The sequence below is a fragment of the Chiloscyllium plagiosum genome, chromosome 13 (assembly GCF_004010195.1).
Source record: "Chiloscyllium plagiosum isolate BGI_BamShark_2017 chromosome 13, ASM401019v2, whole genome shotgun sequence".
NCBI classification, from domain to species: domain Eukaryota; kingdom Metazoa; phylum Chordata; class Chondrichthyes; order Orectolobiformes; family Hemiscylliidae; genus Chiloscyllium; species Chiloscyllium plagiosum.
In genome coordinates this window covers 25,099,235-25,118,399 of record NC_057722.1, presented here as the reverse complement: position 1 = coordinate 25,118,399, position 19,165 = coordinate 25,099,235, and the positions used below count along the sequence as shown (strand labels likewise).

The 19,165-nt window shown below is 38.9% G+C and overlaps 1 protein-coding gene across 3 annotated transcripts in view; it reads left to right on the top strand.

Moving 5' to 3' along the window:
- Positions 1 to 12,151: 12,151 nt before the first annotated feature.
- Positions 12,152 to 19,165, top strand: part of pax3b (paired box 3b) — an 87,619-nt gene continuing 80,605 nt past the window's right edge. For 2 of the 3 annotated variants that reach the window (XM_043702050.1, XM_043702048.1), the window contains exons 1-4: positions 12,152 to 12,244; positions 13,100 to 13,332; positions 14,887 to 15,016; positions 15,649 to 15,783. In XM_043702050.1, the coding sequence (XP_043557985.1) occupies positions 12,157 to 12,244; positions 13,100 to 13,332; positions 14,887 to 15,016; positions 15,649 to 15,783 (586 nt within the window). In that variant the 5' untranslated portion in view covers positions 12,152 to 12,156. Of the gene's footprint in view, positions 12,245 to 12,423; positions 12,488 to 13,099; positions 13,333 to 14,886; positions 15,017 to 15,648; positions 15,784 to 19,165 lie in introns of those variants that run through there. The other variant, XM_043702049.1, reaches the window with a different exon arrangement.

The window sequence follows — 19,165 nt, the reverse complement described above, 5'->3', positions numbered from 1 at the left end:
TTTTCGCAGCTGGATAAACAGCCAAACCCTCACTTAGAGAATTTATACGCAAAGCTGGCAAGGTCTGTTCTTCACGGACCTGGATATGAGCCATGCGCACTTGCAATTGTTGAGGATAGATGAGAATTCCCAGAGGTATGCTAGAATTAATACCCGTAAGAGTTTGCACCAGTATACCAGACTGCCATTTGGGGTATCACCAGCCTGTGCAATTTTTCAGTGGATGATGGAGAATATTTGCACAATCTACCCCAGATCGCCATTTATATCGGTGATGTGTTAATAACAGGAAAGACTAATAAAGAGCACTTAGAGAACTTGGACATAATCCTTAGATAGTTCTTCCAGGCAGGCGTATGTATTAAAAGGGAAATATGTATGTTCCAACCACCCCAAGTGACCTACTTGACAAGACTGGTTTACAGCCATTGGGAGATCAACGTGCCCTGGCTCCCATGTTTATAGCAGAGCTTAGATCTTTCCTTGGGCTGGTGAACTATTATGAAAAGTTCATACATAATCTGGCCTCCATTCTGGCACCATTGCTTCAACTCTTATAAAAGGGTCAGCCTTGGAAATGGTCGTGCAACCAAGCCATAGCTTTCAGGGAAGTGAAGAAACAGCTATCATCCTGTAAGGTGTTGGCACACTATGATCCCAAGTGAGATCTGGTATTGATATGTAATGCCTCCCCATATGGGATCAGGGTAGTATTAGCTTATAAGTAGCCCAATGGAGAGGAATGCCCAATAGCCTATGCATTCAGGCCTTTGGCTAATGTGGAGTGTAAATACACATAGATAGAGAAGGAAGGTTTGATGGTCATATTTGGAGTCAGGACATTCCACCAATATGTTTACAGATGTAAATTTGTAATAATGACAGACCACAAGCTCCTGCTAGGTCTACTTAAAGAGGACAAGGCATGCCTCCCATAGCTTAAGGCCAAATTCAGCAGTGGGTTTTAATACTATGTCTGTATAATTACAAGTTGGAACACCACCTGGGAGGCCAAGGAGCAAATGTAGATGCATTGAGCCACCTCCCACTGCACATACACCGCTGGTGGTACTACCACTAGAAGGGTCCATAATGGTTTTAAATTTTCTGGACTCAGTTCCAGTCACAGCTGATGATATCTGGCTTTGGATACCAAAAGATCTGGTCTTGGCAAAACTGAAAGTTACTTTGGTGGCCAGAGTTGGATGCAGATATAGCTGTGTTGGTGGGGCAGTGGCCAGAGTGCCAACAGGGATGAAAATTAACTCCAGCAGCTCCCCCACATTCGTGGAAATGGCCAGGTAAATCTCGGACTTGGTTACACATTGACTATGTAAGTCCTTTCATGATCTTAATGTTCTTAGTTAGTGTGGACACCCAGTCAAAGTGGCTGGACTTGCATGGAGTTAATTCGATAAACACAGGGAAGGCGATAGACAAATTGTGCGCATCTTTTGCAATACACAGACTCTGTGGACATCGTTTACCAGCAGGAAATCTGAGTATTTCTTAAAGTTGAATGGTATTTGTCATATAAAGGACAGCTCCATACCATCCATTGTCCAATAGCCTGGCAGCAAAAGCAGTCCAAACTTTGAAGAAAGGCTTTAAGAAACAGCCTACAGTTTCACCAGATACCAACTCTCCCTGTTCCTATTTGATTAGAGGACCAACCCTTATGCAGCTACAGGGATAGTTCCTGCAGATGTGCTAATGGGGAGAAGACACCACACCAGGTTAAATCTGATCTTCCTGGACTCGAGGTGGAGGGTGAAACGGCATCAGGAACACCAAAGCTGGACACAACACTCCACTGAGCGAGATAGACAGTTCACTTCAGGGTACGAATATTGAAGATACCATTGAATTTGAGATGGACATGATGGATATCATTGCCTTGATGCCTTTGCCACCTGAAGAGAAGACCGAATGTCTTCCTACATGCTCTGGGCGGAAGAGATGAGGTACTCTACATGCTGCCTGTGTCAGAGGCAGAGTTGGAAGAACCTGACTTGTTGCTAAAACACTCAGGAGGAGCTACACAAAAAAATACAGCCTATATCCTTGCACTCAGAAAGGGAGGGAAGTAATGAGTGTAACAATGTCAGCCAGGGGGATCCCATAGAATATGAGTTCTATGATTGGGGCTGTTAAACTAGTCCAATCAGGGGAGCCCTGTCTGGCAGCTATAAACAAGCGTGTTGGACATCCCGTTCATTCTGAGAGCTGGCTTTGAGGGACCTGGATCAGTATCCATTCACACTTCCTTGCTTTTTCTCCTTGCAGAGAGTATAACAACTTGGCAGGAAATGTAGACCTGGGCTGAGGGTACTGCCCTCTAGTGACAGGCACCATCTTGCTTATTGCCATTATGCACCCATCTGCTTCACTGGAAAGAAGGTCACACAGTTGTATTTGTCAACAACGACCTATCCTGAGAGCCCAGCCTGCTGAAGCATTGGTGATCAGACATGTTGAGGAAGCTGGTCCTGTGCCTGATAAAATGGTGTGGAGATTTTTGCCCCTTTCCAATGGGATTTTGGTGTCCAGCTCATCTACTCCATAGGGGAATCTGCAGCTACAAAGAAGGCAACTGATTCTACTGTTTGTCTCACTCCTGCCGCTGCTTTGGCAGTGACTCAGCAGAGATGGATGGTGGTGCTGCATAAGATGCTGCCATACTCTGCTGAAGGTTGGCAGCAGAAAAAAGCAGGTGAATATGAGTGAAGTGTTTGGCAGGTGAAGTGCCCTCCAAGAAGTTGGCAACCACCTACCAACCTTTGAACAGCAGTGTCTTCGTGGCCATAGCTGGATCTCCTCAGTATAACTGATCAAACTCAGAAGAGGTCAGGGATTACATTGGAATCCTGACCCAATGCTAACTTCTGGGACTTTTATGCCTGAACCTGTTTGCAAAGGTCTGGGAAATTCTACTTCCAGTCATTTTGTGTATTAAATTGGCATCAAAAGCTGTAGTGTCCAATAAACTTGGGATTCAATTCTTGATAACAATAATTTTCATTCAGTCCTTAAAATAATGCAAGTTTAAGCTCACTAGATATCAGCTACTTAATGAAAATTTCATGGGAAGACTATTGCCAAGATTTCATAAAATCTCTCAAATTATTTATCTTTTGACACTAATGGCTGCCAGACTGGAAAAGAGCAGTATTTATGTAGGGAAACAGTTCAGAAATAAAATGACCTTAAAATAAATGTACATGTTCGTCACTTCAGCTGCTGACAATATTGAAAATCCTTCATCAGTGCCGGAGACGAACTCTCATGTTTCAGTTATTTACTTTAGCAATCATTGGAACTGATTTGTGAGTTCAGAAGAAGAACAGAGTTGATTATGAAATTGAGACAAATTCTACTTTTTTACACAGAAAGGCAAATAACCACTCTGTTATTGCTGTTAAACCAATTCCTATGTTTGAAATCCTTTATTGTGTCTCAGATGTTTTTCTTAAATGATACAGGTATATCTACCATCTAATTTCTTTTAATTGATAATAATACAGAATCAAATCACTGAACTACTCAATAAATATCTTTATGTTGACATTCAAGCATTTTCCCTGCTCAAATGTCTTCAGTCAATTGGTCACTGTTAATGAATTAACTTTATGTGCATTTTTTTTTCATTTTAAATTAATTTTAGATTACATTACATTACAGCGTGGAAACAGGCCCTTCGGCCCAACAAGTCCACACCGACCCGCCGAAGCGCAACCCACCCATGCCCCTACATTTACCCCTTACCTAACACTACGGACAATTTAGCTTGGCCAATTCACCTGACCTGCACACCTTCGGACTGTGGGAGGAAACTGGAGCACCCGAAGGAAACCCACGCAGACACGGGGAGAATATGCAAACTCCACACAGTCAGTCGCCTGAGGCGGGAATTGAACCCGGGTCTCAGGCGCTGTGAGGCAGCAGTGCTAACCACTGTGCCACCGTGCCGCCCACTTTTGAACAATATTATTTCCTATTTTATGCTACATTGAGATTTAAGCTAATATTTTATGTTTCACTTAGTCAGTTTGTATCTTTTTTCCATATTTGAGCAATAAATACATGCTTTTAAATTATGATGCTGAACAATACTGAACAATTCAGCTTAAGTCATTTTTATTCAATTGGTTTATTCAAGGTTTTACAGAGACAATTTTAAAGTAAACTGATAAATTACTTTATTGAAATAATAGACTCAAGAATTTTATATAATTTTACTTATGTGGCATTTTTAACACAATAAAACATCCCAAGGTCCTTCTCAGAAGCGTTCTCAAATAAAAATGTACACCAAACCACAATTAGGGTGGATGAGCAAAGGACATAAGTATTAAGGAGCTTCTTAAAGGAGGAATGAGAGATGACAGAAGAAAAATGTCTAGGGAGAGAATTCCAGAGGCAGCTGAAAGTGTGCCTATCAAAGTGGACAAGCAAAAGGCTGGAAGAACACAGCAAGGAGAAGGTGGCGAAGTCAACATTGCGGGTGTAACCCTTCTTCAGGACTGGGGAATGGGAGTAAGGGGAGCTGTTCAAAGTGGAGGCAAGAATGATAGCTCCAGAAAGGATAAACATAGAAAGAAAAAAGGGAGAGGAAAAGTAGAAATGAAAATGATATGATAAAATTCAGATTTAATATTGTTACAGCATAATTTTTAGTGCTATGACCTGAAGTGAAGAAATGCAAGAAGGGCTAAAGTGTATGGTTGAGAGTGGAAGTAAATGAGAACAGAGTTTAGAAAACAGAGATAAGGTATCTAAATATAATTTGAATACTTTAAAGAGATACTGGTAATTGGAACCTTCACTACCATGTTCCTTTAGACTAAATAATTCATTAAAGTTGGTGGTATAGTGAATTATAATACTCATGTGACAAATAGCATCTTTCGCTCTACACTACAGTTATTCTGCTAACAATTGCTTCATATTTGCAAATCTCTTTTTGGTTGCACTGTTCCGGATTCCACTTTGGAGTCTCAATTGAAAATAGATTAAAGGGAGATGTGGTCCAGTTAAGATTGTACATGGAGACAATGCAAATGTTTGGAGAAACAGCACAGAAGGAGAACATTTGGCTCATTGTGTCTATAACAGCTCTTAATTGGAGTAATCTAATACTAATCCTATTGCTTTAATACTGCAGGTCTGTATCTTCCTCCGCTTCAAATATTTATCTACTAATCTTGTAAACGCTTCAACCATTCCCTATGGCAGAGAATTCCATGCTTCAATAATCTTCTAAGAAATTTCTCCTCACAATTCTAATGACAATTCCATACTGATGACTCTTCAACACTCAATCTTCAATCAGGGGAAAAACTTTCTCTAATCATATAATCCAAAGCTTAATGAAGCTTTAACAAATGTTCTTGTCGCCTGATCTGCATCAGTGGAAAAAGGTACTCCACATAACTGCATTTATTTATTCATTCATGGCATTTGGGCTTCATTGGTCAGGCAAGCATTTATTGTCCATTCTGAATGCCCTTGAGAAGGTGATGGTAGGCTGTTTTCTTGAGCTGCTGCAGAGGACATTGCGAATTTACACCCCTCATTCTTTTTGAGAGGGAATTCCAAGGTTTTTTACTTGGTGCCAGTGAAAGAATGGTGATATAGTTCCACGTCAGAATAGTCAGTAACTGGAAGTGAACTTGCAGGTGATGGAGTTCTCATGCATCTGCTACCCATGTCCTTTGAGGTGATAGCAATGGTATGTTTGGAAGATGTTGACCAAGGAGAATTGGTGAGTTTTTACAGTGCATCTTGTAGAAGGTACACACAGCTGTGACTGTGCATTGGTGGTAAAGTGAGTGATTCTGGAAGGTAGAGAATAGGATGCCAATCAAGTGGGCTGCCTTGCCTTGAGTGGTATTGAGCTTCTTGATTGTTGTTGGAGCTGTACTTAATCAGGCAAAGGGAGAGTATTATGCACCTGACTTTTCTCTTGTAGAAGTTAGACAGGCACTGCGGAGTCAAGAAGTGAGTTATTTGCCACAAAATTCCTAGCCTCTGACCTGCTCTTGTAGTCACAGTATTTTCATTCCCAGTATCACCCCGATCAGTATATATTGCACTGTCTCCAGAGCTTTAATCTTTCAATAGTAAAGTGCTCAAAACTACACAAAGAATGATAACTGTGCCCTAACCACAACCTTGTACATGTTTTAAAAAATTACTTTACTCTTGCACTGTTTTGTTACTTTTAAAATGTATACATGACTTTATGTCCATTATGTCTTTGGCTCATTCATGTTCATCCTTTGGTGTTCCTCCTACACAAGCCTACTTGCATTCCTTTTTGTTCCTCCAAGAATAAATAATTGAACATGTCTCCACAATAAATTTGACTTGCCACCTCTAAGTTCACTCTGCTAACCTGTCTATTCCCTCTTGAAACCTCTATCAGTTCTTCCTGTTGTTTTAAAAATCTCTATTTTTATAGCATTACTAAATTTGAAATCATGCTCCCTGTACATTAATCGAAATTATCTAAATGTACCAAGATGAAAATAGACATAGCACTGAAACTTAAGGGTGCGTGTCTTCCACGTTTTTTAAATAGAAGCAATACACGTTTCATGTCCATAGGCTAAGTTTATATCCATGTAGCTCATCTTTTATACCATGCACCAGCACTTTTCTGATAAGACTCCCTTAAGACATTTTATTGAGTTCTCTCAAAAACGTATCTAAAACCTACTGCATCTCCTATATCTATACAGGCAATTAACAAAATTAATTTGCCAAATATGACCTCACTGTTGATATCCTTGTTTATCGTATAGTTCTGCAAATGTAAATTGATATGACAGTAAAACTTTTAAGCACTTACCTACACATATTACGTTAACAACTGTTCTATAATTACCCATCATATCCTTTTCTCCCTTCTTGAACTGGGGTCTACCCTTCAGGACATCTGCACTATTTATACATCAATGGATAATTTTATAAAGTGGTCAGAACTTTTCTATTCCATCTCAACTCCCTTCTTCTCCTCTATGTAATTAGAGCCCAGTGAATTAACCATTTAAGATCTTCTCCGTTCTGAATTCTTTCCCATTCGTGATGTTTCACCTCAGGCTCTAATACACCAATAGTCTCTATTTACTATTGTTAAAGCTGACTCGCAGTTAGTTTTCATTATGTTGATACAGTATTTCTAGCCACTACAAGTACATTTGTCCATTTATTTCTGAGCAGCCCTATATTCTTTTCCAATGTTCCTTTACTCCCATTATATTTATAAGAATCTTTTTAATTTCCTTTTTCCATAATCAGAGAGCCCTTTATAGTTTTCATAATTTGGCAATGTGAACCTTAATTTTATCATCTGGCTTTTTATAATAGTTTGAACTTGTAATTTTCTTCTTTACCTTAATATCCTACAATATGGCTTTCTGTTTTATCATATAACCATGTTGTATTCTTATCACTTCATATTTGAAGATTCTTCACTGCTCATCAGTTGTTGCATTTGCTAATTTACCTGCTCAGTGAATTTGGACAATACTCATTTTATCTCATTTCTCGACCAGTCCTGCACCCTTTCTAAATGCTGCATATTCCTTTCTGTTTTCACATTGAATATCATGGTGCTGTATTTGCTATTTCTCACATGTTCTGCTGGCTATCCAGTTACTTATTTTACTTTAAATGTTGACATGGTAATGGGAAATGTTTTCTTATTGTGTTAGAAATATAATTAGATTGGATTGCAACATGCACACGTATGTTTAAACGTGAAATCAAATTGATAAACTAACCACTGATACAATTAGTAATATTTTATGATACTTGTTGCAAAACACAAAATGTTTTGTATCCACATAAATAGTATCCAAGTATTCAATATATTTTTTATTAGCAATATACAATAAAGACAATATTTTTAATACTTGGATGAACCATCCAGCCAGTTAGATGATATAGGTTCCTATTGAATCCAACAGTTGTCTGCTTTCTTGAAGCCAATGCTGATGATTGCTGCTGAATGACTTGATGTCACATAGTACTCCATTATGCAGGGAGCACCTCCCTAGCACTTCAAGGTATCTCCACCAGAGATTCACACATTACCAAAAACTGGAGTTGGCCTAGACCCTGATTTGAGATTCATAATCTGAAGTATTGCAATTATAATATAATAAAACTATAGATGCACCTTTCTTTGTCAGAAACTGATGTTCATAATTCATTTCTACAATGTTTACTTGACGATAATACCTAGGGGCTCACTTGATTTTCTTATCAGAAGGGGGTACTTGAGGAGAGGGAATCAAATTAGCTGAGTAAACCCTTGAAGGTAAAATGAATGGGATGAAAATCTTGAAAGAAAGAATTGTATATGGTCTGTAGAAACAATGGACATGAACCAAATGAGACTTCCTTGTTTCATACATTATTTTATTCTTAGTTTACCTTGCTACAAAAGCTTTCATCCATTTGGTTTTGAAATTTGCAGAGCCAATTCCCGAAACCAAATTGGATCCACGCACAATTGCATTGTTAACTTGCATTAGAAATTCATTTTAGTAAAACTGGATACAACAGCACATAAAGACTAGCCTTTCCCAAATGGAGTTTCTTTCAATGCACACTGTTGGAATAAATATATTTTCTGCCTCCTGGTTGGTAGCTTATCCTTAATCCAGTTGCAAAAGAGCATTGATTTATTGACAGAAAACTATCCCTAGTTTAATTTTAATTGACAAACTCAACAAGGGAGCCCCGAACATGATTGCAGTGGGAAACTGATATAGTGCATTCCCGGTAGAATAACAAACACTATCTGAGTTTGGAATTAAGGTATATTCTCAAAGCAGAGTAGAGGGAGTTTTATTCTGCATTTGGCTGCACTCTATACACTCTCGGGCAGTGTGTTGCTGTCATTGGATTTTTCGAGATAGATCAAGTTTCATTTTGTGACACCGAAACCCTTACCTTGCTGAATATAAACATTGTCCATAATCCCCAATTCACTCTCAGACAGAAATATACAATCACAACAATATGGTAAAGTTTGCTGTCTTTATTTTTCTACCATACTGAGTGGGGAAACACATTAGGAATCTGTTGGGATGGAAATATATAGTGTCAAAAATAGCCTAGGAACTCTAAAAGAAATGCTGTCTTAAGGTTTTGGGACAGCATCATTAAAACATATTGATTGAACTGTTAATATGTTATCATTTGCTATCAATAGTGGTAATCATTTTCTTTTCGTTTATAAATAAAATTCCATAATAAAAAAGTTAATATTGAGTTCCAAAAGATTCAATATGCTAAGTCTGTTGATATTTATTATCTGTTATTTTGATGGAGTTTTTAAAAAATGCTATTTGTGAATTTTGTCTCAAATTGATTTCTTGAATTCCATAAAATTGCTGTTCGTCTATGTTAGTTCTCAAGTGATTATCCTCTATTACTATTATTGCACAAATATATTACATAAATATTAATTTAAAATACTCATACTGTATCATGTATTAATTGGTAATTAATAAATTATTCTGATTATTCATAGCAATGAGGCATGAACGGTTTCATAATAGTTTTGAGGGTTAGAATTCTGAGTAATTGTAATAATTTCTTACAATCTAAACTTAATAGAGTTTTAAAAGATCATCGCGCATTTTGCATAACAATAGTTTGGATCATAATTGGATGACAGCGAATAATTATAATTATGCTCGAAATTAATCGTTAATGGGTAACTGAGACAAATGCTATGTTAAACGAAAACAAGGCAAAGGCGTTTGTAAAATGCGACTAAAGGGACGAATTGCTAATATTTCCAAGGGTTAAGATAAATGAACTGTAACAGTTCCAACGTTTTATCTTTAAATTAAAATTATAATCCTACATTAGAACGGATGGATAGCTAAACTAGATATTCGATTTATTTGTAACCCTCTATTGGAAGAGGTAAAAACATCTTATTCATGAACGGTTCCCCCTTCCAAACCCAAAACATCCACAATAACAATCAAATATCGCGAAATGCACTGAACATCGAAGATTTGCTTAACTTCATGTACAACTCCTAAAATTCCGGCAATTCACATTTGAGATTGACTTTGTTTTAAAATATTTCAGTTTCAACTAATCGTCACATATTTGCGACAAAATATCCTGAATGGAACGAAAGACATAATGTTATTTCAAGTTCTACTTAAAGACCCCATTTGCTTGATTGGTATAACTCGCAAGGTTCGTATTTACGCCAGTTCCAGCACCAGTTAAAGGGTACCTGGCCTGGAAGGTCTCCTTAATTATTGAGATTTATTCCGCTGTCAGTTTTATAATTCATATTTTCCTGTTTACATTAATGATATTTCTGGCATTCGTTTTTGCTTAAATTCCTAAACCTTTTCTATATCATTGACTTCAACACCTAAACTTAACGCGTTTATTATATGCAAAAACCGTCGTATGATTTATGGATACAACTTTCCATTCTTGATTATTTTGCGAACTCATGCAGATAAAGATCCACACCCTGACCGTGTACAATCAAACCTCTGATTTTGCCTCCGATGTACTTTTGTAAAGTTAAGGATAGGCAGCTTGCACATTCATGTAATCCACTTACGGAGTCAAAAACAGCTAATTTAAGAGAAAAAAAATCTAATTGCTTGCCATGAAATGAAGAATTGAGAACATTTTCTTAGTAAAATGTGGTTACAGTAATTGGTTTCTGATTCAATCTCCCAACTGCAGGGACCATTCTTTATCTGCACTGCGGGTTAATTCTGGTCCTGGCCAGGGTGATCACTAAACAGGATGATGCTGCTTCAAGTGCTTTTTTTAAGCAACGTAAAAAGGGAGAATTAGTATAATAGCCAGTGACTCTTTTAAATCTTTTATGTTACGTCACTTGATAATCATTGTGTCCTGGTATAAGAGAACAATTGTTGAGATTAAGAATCACTAAGTGAAAGCGATGACTTTTTGGCAAAAGGAGGTTGTTGTAACCGCCTGCCAAACAAAGCCTAGTCTTAACTATCTCATCGTTTGATTGATTAAGGCTTTGGATAAAGTTCCGCGCCAGACTGACAGGGTTTTTTGAATAGCCACTTCCAAATAAAGCCCACTTGGATGGCTGTGCTTGAAGATCAGAGTGTAAAGGATGAGTTTACCGGCAGTTACCAAGTGATAAATAGAGGACTCAGACAATAGTACCTTCTCAGAGGACAGACGGGCTTTACAACAGTCCTGGCGTCATATCCTGCTGTGGCGCTTCTGCTCTCAGCCAGAGCACTTCTTTCTCTTTTTTTTGCTTCTTAATAGTACATATATAAACCCCAGAATATGTGAAGGCTTGATTAGTCTGTGATCATCACAGTGTCCTGCCTTTTACCTGAGAGCCTTTTGTTTTGCAGCCCTCATCCTGCAGTGGGACTGTCCCACAACGCGCCCCCGTACAGCAACTTGATCCTGCCAAAGTCCAGCTTGGTTTTAAGAGACCTGTAAGCAAATAATTGTTGGTGAATTGCATTACTAATAATCACTTAGGATATCTAGGAATGATGTGCTGCCTTCAGAGGCGTTCTTCATTTGACTCCGAATGCAGAGTTTAGCCCTGAAGGCATCCTACTTTATTTCATACAGAACAGCTAAAGGACGCATTTGTAGATCTGTGGCCGATAATGAATGAAAGCTGTCGTGTGTTAGAAAGGCAACAGGACAGATTGCTCTAACTGCGGCAGGCGCACGTTCACTTTTGTATTTAAAAACCATATTTTTCCAGTGATGGGGAAGGAAGATTGCGGGGATTGGCCAATGAAAACACACGTCTCCACAGAGAAGACTCTCGCCTATTCGCCAATCAGAAAGCAGGGGACTCGATGGAGCCAGGGGTGGAAGAACTGATAAATTCTCCAGGTCACCGTCCTAGCGACTCCTGGCTGTGACTCCAACTCCTAACCCTTGGACCACAGTAGAACCTGTCACACATACGCAGAGCAACAAAAACCAACCATCAGCACCGACTTCCGAAACTTCAGGAGAAAAAACTCAGCCAACTTTCTTCAACACCCACCTCCCCCCCCCCCACCCCCCTACCCCTTCCCTCGCACCCCCGCCCCGGTCGGCAAACCCACAGAAAAATCTGGGAGTTGAACGCCTTTAAAAATGAGCACGTTGGCTGGACCCGTCCCAAGGATGATGCGGCCAGCCCCAGGACAGAATTACCCTCGCAGCAGCGGGTTCCCATTGGAAGGTGAGCCGCACATGCTTTAACTGACTGAGCACATTCTGGGCTTTCTTAGTCCAGTTCTAAAGACGCCGTGAATCGCGCAACCGCAGAACCTTAACTCCGCAAAGGCGATATGAGGCTTTGCCCTCTCAAGATTGTTGTAGATGTAGCTGTAATTGTCTTGGCCTTTTTCCGGGAGAAACCCTTTCTAAAGTTTCTCAGTACTCGATAAAGGACGTTCCCCGATGATCATGTTCAATGTATCCAGTGAGTAGGATCCGACTGCGATTTGAACTCTCCGTTAGCGCAATCACGCAATAGGTGCACCTTAAAGTTAACGGAGGCGATCTGAAATCAATCGGAAACAAAACTCCTTCGTCGTTTCAAGTATCTTTAAAGTTTTCTTTTTAAAACTTGACCACATGTACGAAGCGCTGGGTCCAATTCCTGGGCTAGACAGTTCATTGTAAACACGGACTGCGCCCGATTACTGAATCTTCAAACCAGATTTTTGCAAAAGTGTTGAGATTTTCGGTTCCTTCATAAAAGGGGTGTGTGGGATGGGGGAGGTAGTTGAATATATATTTTAACTATTGCCCTGATAGAGGTTGAAGAGCGTCCGCTCAAAACCATATGATGCCATTTAATGTTAAAGATTATTGCAAAGTGACATCCAGGAACAAGGACAAATTCTACACCAAGAATCTACCTTGTTCTAGCATGTCTCCCGCAAGGGAATCGAGTAAGGTTTATAAATCCCTCTGTCGACTGGTGTGCTCTTAACAACGTTGTGATGTATTTTGATTTCCTCTCCACTTCTCTGTGTGTTCGGTAACATTTCAACGCATCTATTAATGCTGCCGTTTTCACTGCAAATAGTGTCAACGCCTTTAGGTCAAGGGAGAGTGAACCAGCTCGGAGGAGTTTTTATAAATGGCCGGCCTCTGCCAAATCACATCAGGCACAAGATAGTAGAAATGGCCCATCACGGCATCAGACCGTGTGTCATCTCCCGGCAGTTGAGGGTCTCCCACGGTTGTGTCTCTAAAATCCTCTGCAGATACCAGGAGACGGGCTCCATCAGGCCAGGGGCCACTGGGAGCAAACCCAGGGTAAGTCAGTCTAAACTCTTCAGTTATTTGATCAAATGCTTGATGAAGTATTGGAATTCAGTTGATGTGAAAAGCGCAGTGTTGGTTCACCTACAAAGTGTGTCCGAATGGCGCTGCTGTCTCTGCCAACATTTTGAAGGCGCTTTAAACACAGACAAGCGAGACCCACTGAAACCACCTGAGGAGTGGTGTATCATCTTTAGAATTGAAAATCAAATCCCGCATTTTGCAGAACGCGCCCTAAACGATAACACTGCTAATGTGTAGAAGTGTACCATTCGTGAGCGACTGTCATTATCAAGGCGGTACAAATAACATGAGATGTATTAATCCAAATGTCGCTGTTTCAATATAGCTGGACGTTCCTGCAAAAAAATGATTTGACAGACCTGTACTTAAGGCCCACATCGTTAAAACCCATTTATTCAACGTGGTTTGTTGAAAGATGTAATAACATTTGATCATCTGAAACTGGAAACACATTAGGCAATCTGAGGGACCAAAACACACAAACCTCTTTAAAACAAACGGAAGGCACGTGTAGCAATGAAAATGCCATAACTAAGGCGGTGGGATTGCAAGGATGTTTTCTTTTTAATTACTGGATACACAAAAAAGACAAACTCTCAAGTCAAGGTTCATTACTGTAATGTACTTAGCCTGGATTTATTACATATCAGAAATCCAGTCTTTTTTCATTCTCGCTTGATATGCAATATATAATAGAAACGTGCAAGTCGTTTAATATCTTCGTTGTGAATGTCCATAAAATTAAAATTTCACTTAACCCTTTGAATAAAAATGTTACATTAGATCACATGAAATTAAGGGAACTCGAATAATTTAAATGTCTTTCAGCATTTTCTTTATAGGGTAAACTATGCTTGTTCACAGTCCTGTGGGATGGTCAGACTGTTCAGTGCTTATTTATAATGCCAAAAAAAGCACACACGTTATTACTTGATTCGTAGTTTAATTCATAATATGGATGGTTTTGTCACAGACAATTAAGCACGCAGGTTGTAATGACCAACGATTATCATAATATAGCCCATTAAACACAGAACTTGTACAACAGCTCACCGCATTTTCAATAACGCGCCTGCAAAGTTCAAGTGCTGACCTACAGTTGTTAACAATCAGTAAAGCGTTTGTGCCTAATTTTGTTTGTCCTTGTTGCCTTTTCGTTCACTGCAAGCCAACTATGTTAAATAAATAGCTCTAGATCAGCAACCAAATGCCTGAGAGAGGGGAACTACGTCCAATAAAAGCAACTGATGTGAACGCTCAAAAGTTTATTGTGATTTTAGCTTTGTTTTAAATCATGTTGCGTGGAACATAATTTTTTCTAGGGCTTGATTGAGAAATTATAAGAGCAGTAACTTTTTGTCGGGGATTATTGGAACTTGAAAATACAGTACATTGCTGCTGATTTCACATTTGCATATCTCTATAATCCCATACAAGAACCAGGCCATCTTTCCCAACTGCTCATGAAACCCAATTGTAAATCACGTTTTATTTCTTTCTTTGCAAAAAACATAATTCATAAAGCAAATGGCAATACCAGACGTGGAAAAAAAGATCGAGGAGTACAAGAAAGAGAATCCTGGAATGTTTAGTTGGGAAATCCGGGATAAGTTATTGAAAGACGGCATGTGTGATCGGAACACCATTCCCTCAGGTTGGTTTAATATTTGTGATTTTTTTTCGATGGGGGGTGGGGGGCGGGTAGAAGGAATCTAATACGAATTTTACTAACATAGAGAAATAACTCTTCTGGCTTCACCTATGTCTGGAAGTGACCGTAAAACATGTAAAATGTGTCCAGCTGCGCAAGCCAATAAAGAAAGCTTAAATTGCTCATGGTTTTAACGAATTGCTTCAAGTAGGTTCCGGACTTCTAATGCCTCCAATTTAAAAGAAATACTTTGCGAATTCATTTCAAGTGAAATGTTATTATTTGTCAGGATTACCAGAGAGCAATGCTATACAGTTGTGATAAGTTGCCATTTTGCAGACTGGAATTATGGTCTACATATTGCAGAGAGAGAAAAAAAATCATGGCAAGAAACTGAATGTGCCATAGAAGTTGACGCTGAAATGTTAAGGGATCTTTCTATCTTAAGTTCATCCTTTTAAGAATAATATTGTCGAAAATTATAAAATAGAACAGTTTTATTCGAAATTATAAACCAATGACTGAATCCTAAATAATCTGACGTTTAACTATATAAATGTAAAATTGTGTCACCCTTTTAAATTGAGAATAAATTTGATCGCTTTTAACAAAAACAAAAATTTCTTCCAAACAAGTGAGTTCAATAAGTCGCATTCTGAGGAGTAGATTCGGAAAGAAAGAGGATGAAGAGGAAGACTGTGAAAGGAAGGAATATGAAGACAGCGATAAAAAGACCAAACACAGTATAGACGGCATTCTGGCAAGCAAGGGTAAGAGGTGGAATTCGTCTAATTACTGGTGCACTTTAGCAATTCAGAAGTATTAATTAATTAAATATTTATTATCAATTTTATTTTTATGGAGATGTATGAGGGAATCCCAGGACGATTATTGCAGAGGTGGAATTCGTCTAATTACTGGTGCACTTTAGCAATTCAGAAGTATTAATTAATTAAATATTTATTATCAATTTTATTTTTTATGGAGATGTATGAGGGAATCCCAGGACGATTATTGCTTTACATGTTTTGCTGGGTGAGTGGGGGGCGGGGGAGGGGAGAGTGTTAGTATCTTTTAGTTTAACATTGCACCAAAAGGGAAAGGCTTTAACTAATGCGAAATACATGGATGAAAGTTCATATACCCCTCACTGGGGTAGTAGCAATCACGCTGCCCCCGAGACGGATGCGGCAGAATGACCACGAGCACAGTTGCCTGCTGTAGTAAATGCCTTGATGCCCTTAGCTTTGTTTTGTTGTTCTGGTATTTTCCGAAATCAGAGAAAATGGACGGAAGTACTGCTTTCGTTCTGTCTTGTGAGTTTTATTGAGCTGGTTTCGGGTGATAAAGTTTACGCCAAGGTGTTAAAACAATTTAACAAGTTTAGCAAAGGGCGGCGATATCAAAGTTGGATACACAGCCTGGACAAGCCTTATCAGCACTGCAACCTGTTGATAGTTTGCCGCTTCACTTGTGCGCCAAGATAAAGAGACAATTTCTAACCTTTATCATTTGACTGCAATTTCATTTACAGTTCGGGAATGTTGTCAGGAGAGATGGGTTTATTTCTGTACGGTCAGTTTTCAGTGATTATTTGAAAGCAGTAGAACTATTTACAGTGAGTAAACGGGACCGAGAATGTTAGCAGTTCGCCAGTGCGTGTTTTATTGTTACCGATTTCTTGTTAAATTCGAAGATATTTTCAGTTTCAGACCGCAGGTATCGTATGTTTACTTTGTGTGACCAGCCTGTGGATACAGACTCTGTTAAATAACGATATTAATAACGACCATATGTAATTCTGAAGAATGGAAAATGATTTCAGTATCAACTTCAAAAGTCTAATAATTAACTTTTGAAACAACTCTTTAAACTTCAGCTATCATAACATTTTGTGAAATCCGCGGTTTTAAAACTTGCGTCCGATTTTGAATTCGATTACCAGCTTTTAAAGTCCCGCACCGATAATGAACATAGATGCAAACATCACAGAACCTTTATCAAAATGTAAATGAACCTGCCCTAGCTTCTATTATTTGAAGTGGACAATCATGTCGATTTTATGTTACTGCATGATTCCGAAAGGTTACAAGAAGTGCGTCAGGTCCTCACTGATTTGCCATCCACGAATTGGGCTACTGTCATCGCTCCCTTGCAGTAAGAGTTTTGAGCAGATCAGATCTGGGTCAAATTAATTGATTCCGTTTTGACTAAACCTTATCAAGTCGAGTTGATCCAGTGCAACTTGGAATCGAATGATGTCTTTAATGTTGCAATATTAGGAAAACATAAAATTATAAATTGTGACCAAAGGGTTTCCGATAGTAAATCGCACTCTAAAGATGAATTATGCTTTAAATGCATCTGTTATAAACATTCGCCCGAAAGAAAGAAACCTTCTGATGTAATTACGTAAATCTATCGATCCATTAAAAATTATCTGAAATATTCTATTCAGCTAACATGCAATTGAAATTGGAAATTCACAGCGTTTGGGTCGTTTCCATAGATTGAATTTCATGGTGATCTGTTGAATCCACCAACCTTCTGTTTACCTTTCGACATCGATCTCTTTGAGAAGTACCAGAGGTACTTTACGAAACAAGGGACACTGCCAACTAAATTCAGAATTTTGTTTTGTGGGAAGTTAGGGGGTTAACCGTTTGCGAACTAACTGTTCTGTCAAATTCTTTACCACATCTCTGGGGAACTCCGGGTTGTGTTTAATATGATGCCACAAGCAATAAAAAGGGACATCTGTGGATATAAAACGTGACTGTATCTAATAAAAACGAAACGATGGCTCAGTTCTCTAAGGTTAACGAATATTCGTCGGCGGTATACATGTGTTTTAGCTGCCTTTAAAGTCCAACATTCCTTTTAACGGTTTCAACTTTAATTGTAATTGAAGGGTTGTCAAAAGATGTCTAACACTGGAAAGTCAATGACATTTCGCAGATTTGACTGTGGGCCTTTTGCCTAAGCAACAGTGCAAGCCTAAGTTGCTAACATCAAACAGAACCCAACATACTTCACAAATCCTCCAGTTATATATTTGTAACAAACTTAGAGTATTGTAGTCTTCAAATATCAGGCATTAACCACTATTTAGGAAAGCAAACTGTCCCTTAGTTTTTAAAAATATATGTGCAATAATAATTCCCTGGGTATCCCCTGAATGTCGTCAGGAAAGTGGCTCCGAATGAATGGCGCAGTCTGCTTAGCCCGGTACGGGACTGGAAGTGAAGCAGCGTGTGAGCAGGTTCATGAAGCGTGAGAGCTAGTTTGTAGTCCGCACTGTTTATTGATCTGATTAATATGCCATATTTGCCAGTTGAATTGTCCGGGTGTGTATTGAGTGAGCCCCTTTCTGGATCTAACACCAAGAAAAAAGTATCCCAGCGTCTCGTTTTAACTTGTTGGGCATTGTTGCGATTTGATTATCTTCTTTTCCTCGCTAACAAAGTACCTTTTCGCAAAGACATGTTTTGTTAATCAAAACATCGAATCTGTTTAAAAAAAAGGCTGGAAAACTCTTGGAAAGAGTGTATAAATTTAAGTCCCTTTTAACGAAAGCTTGCGCACAAGCTTTGACACAAAGTGTCTCTTGTTGCTGGAGTCCATAGACCTGCCCGAATTTCGCTGCAAATAGGATCTTGAGTAGACAAAAACGACCAAATGAGCTGGTCAAACATTTGTACAACTTTTCCAGCTATACAAAGAGGTCCTTGAATACACAATCCACACTTGGAGATGAACTTGGAAAACAAAGAACCCTGAGTCCATTGAAAGTTACACTTTAGGCTTGGCGGGACAAAGCCTATGCCAGTGACAGCTTGGTCGCCACAAAAGAAGGAAACCTTTTTGTAATTCAAGGAAAAAAAAAGAACAGAAACCGTCCAAACAAAAGGCTGAGAAAAGACATTATGGGCTTGCAATGAGGGATGAATTATTCAGTGATCGCCAGTAGCAGCCAGTCCTTACAGTTTTATGGACTCTCTCTTCACCGTGGATAAACTAGCCATTTTCACCTACAAAATGTTTCTTTTGCCATCTTTTAGACGGCGTAAGATGCCGACTGTCATTCAAAAAAATACAATTGGCATCATTCGATTGAGCGAAGGCTTTGATTTAGGGGCTGGCGTTAGGTTG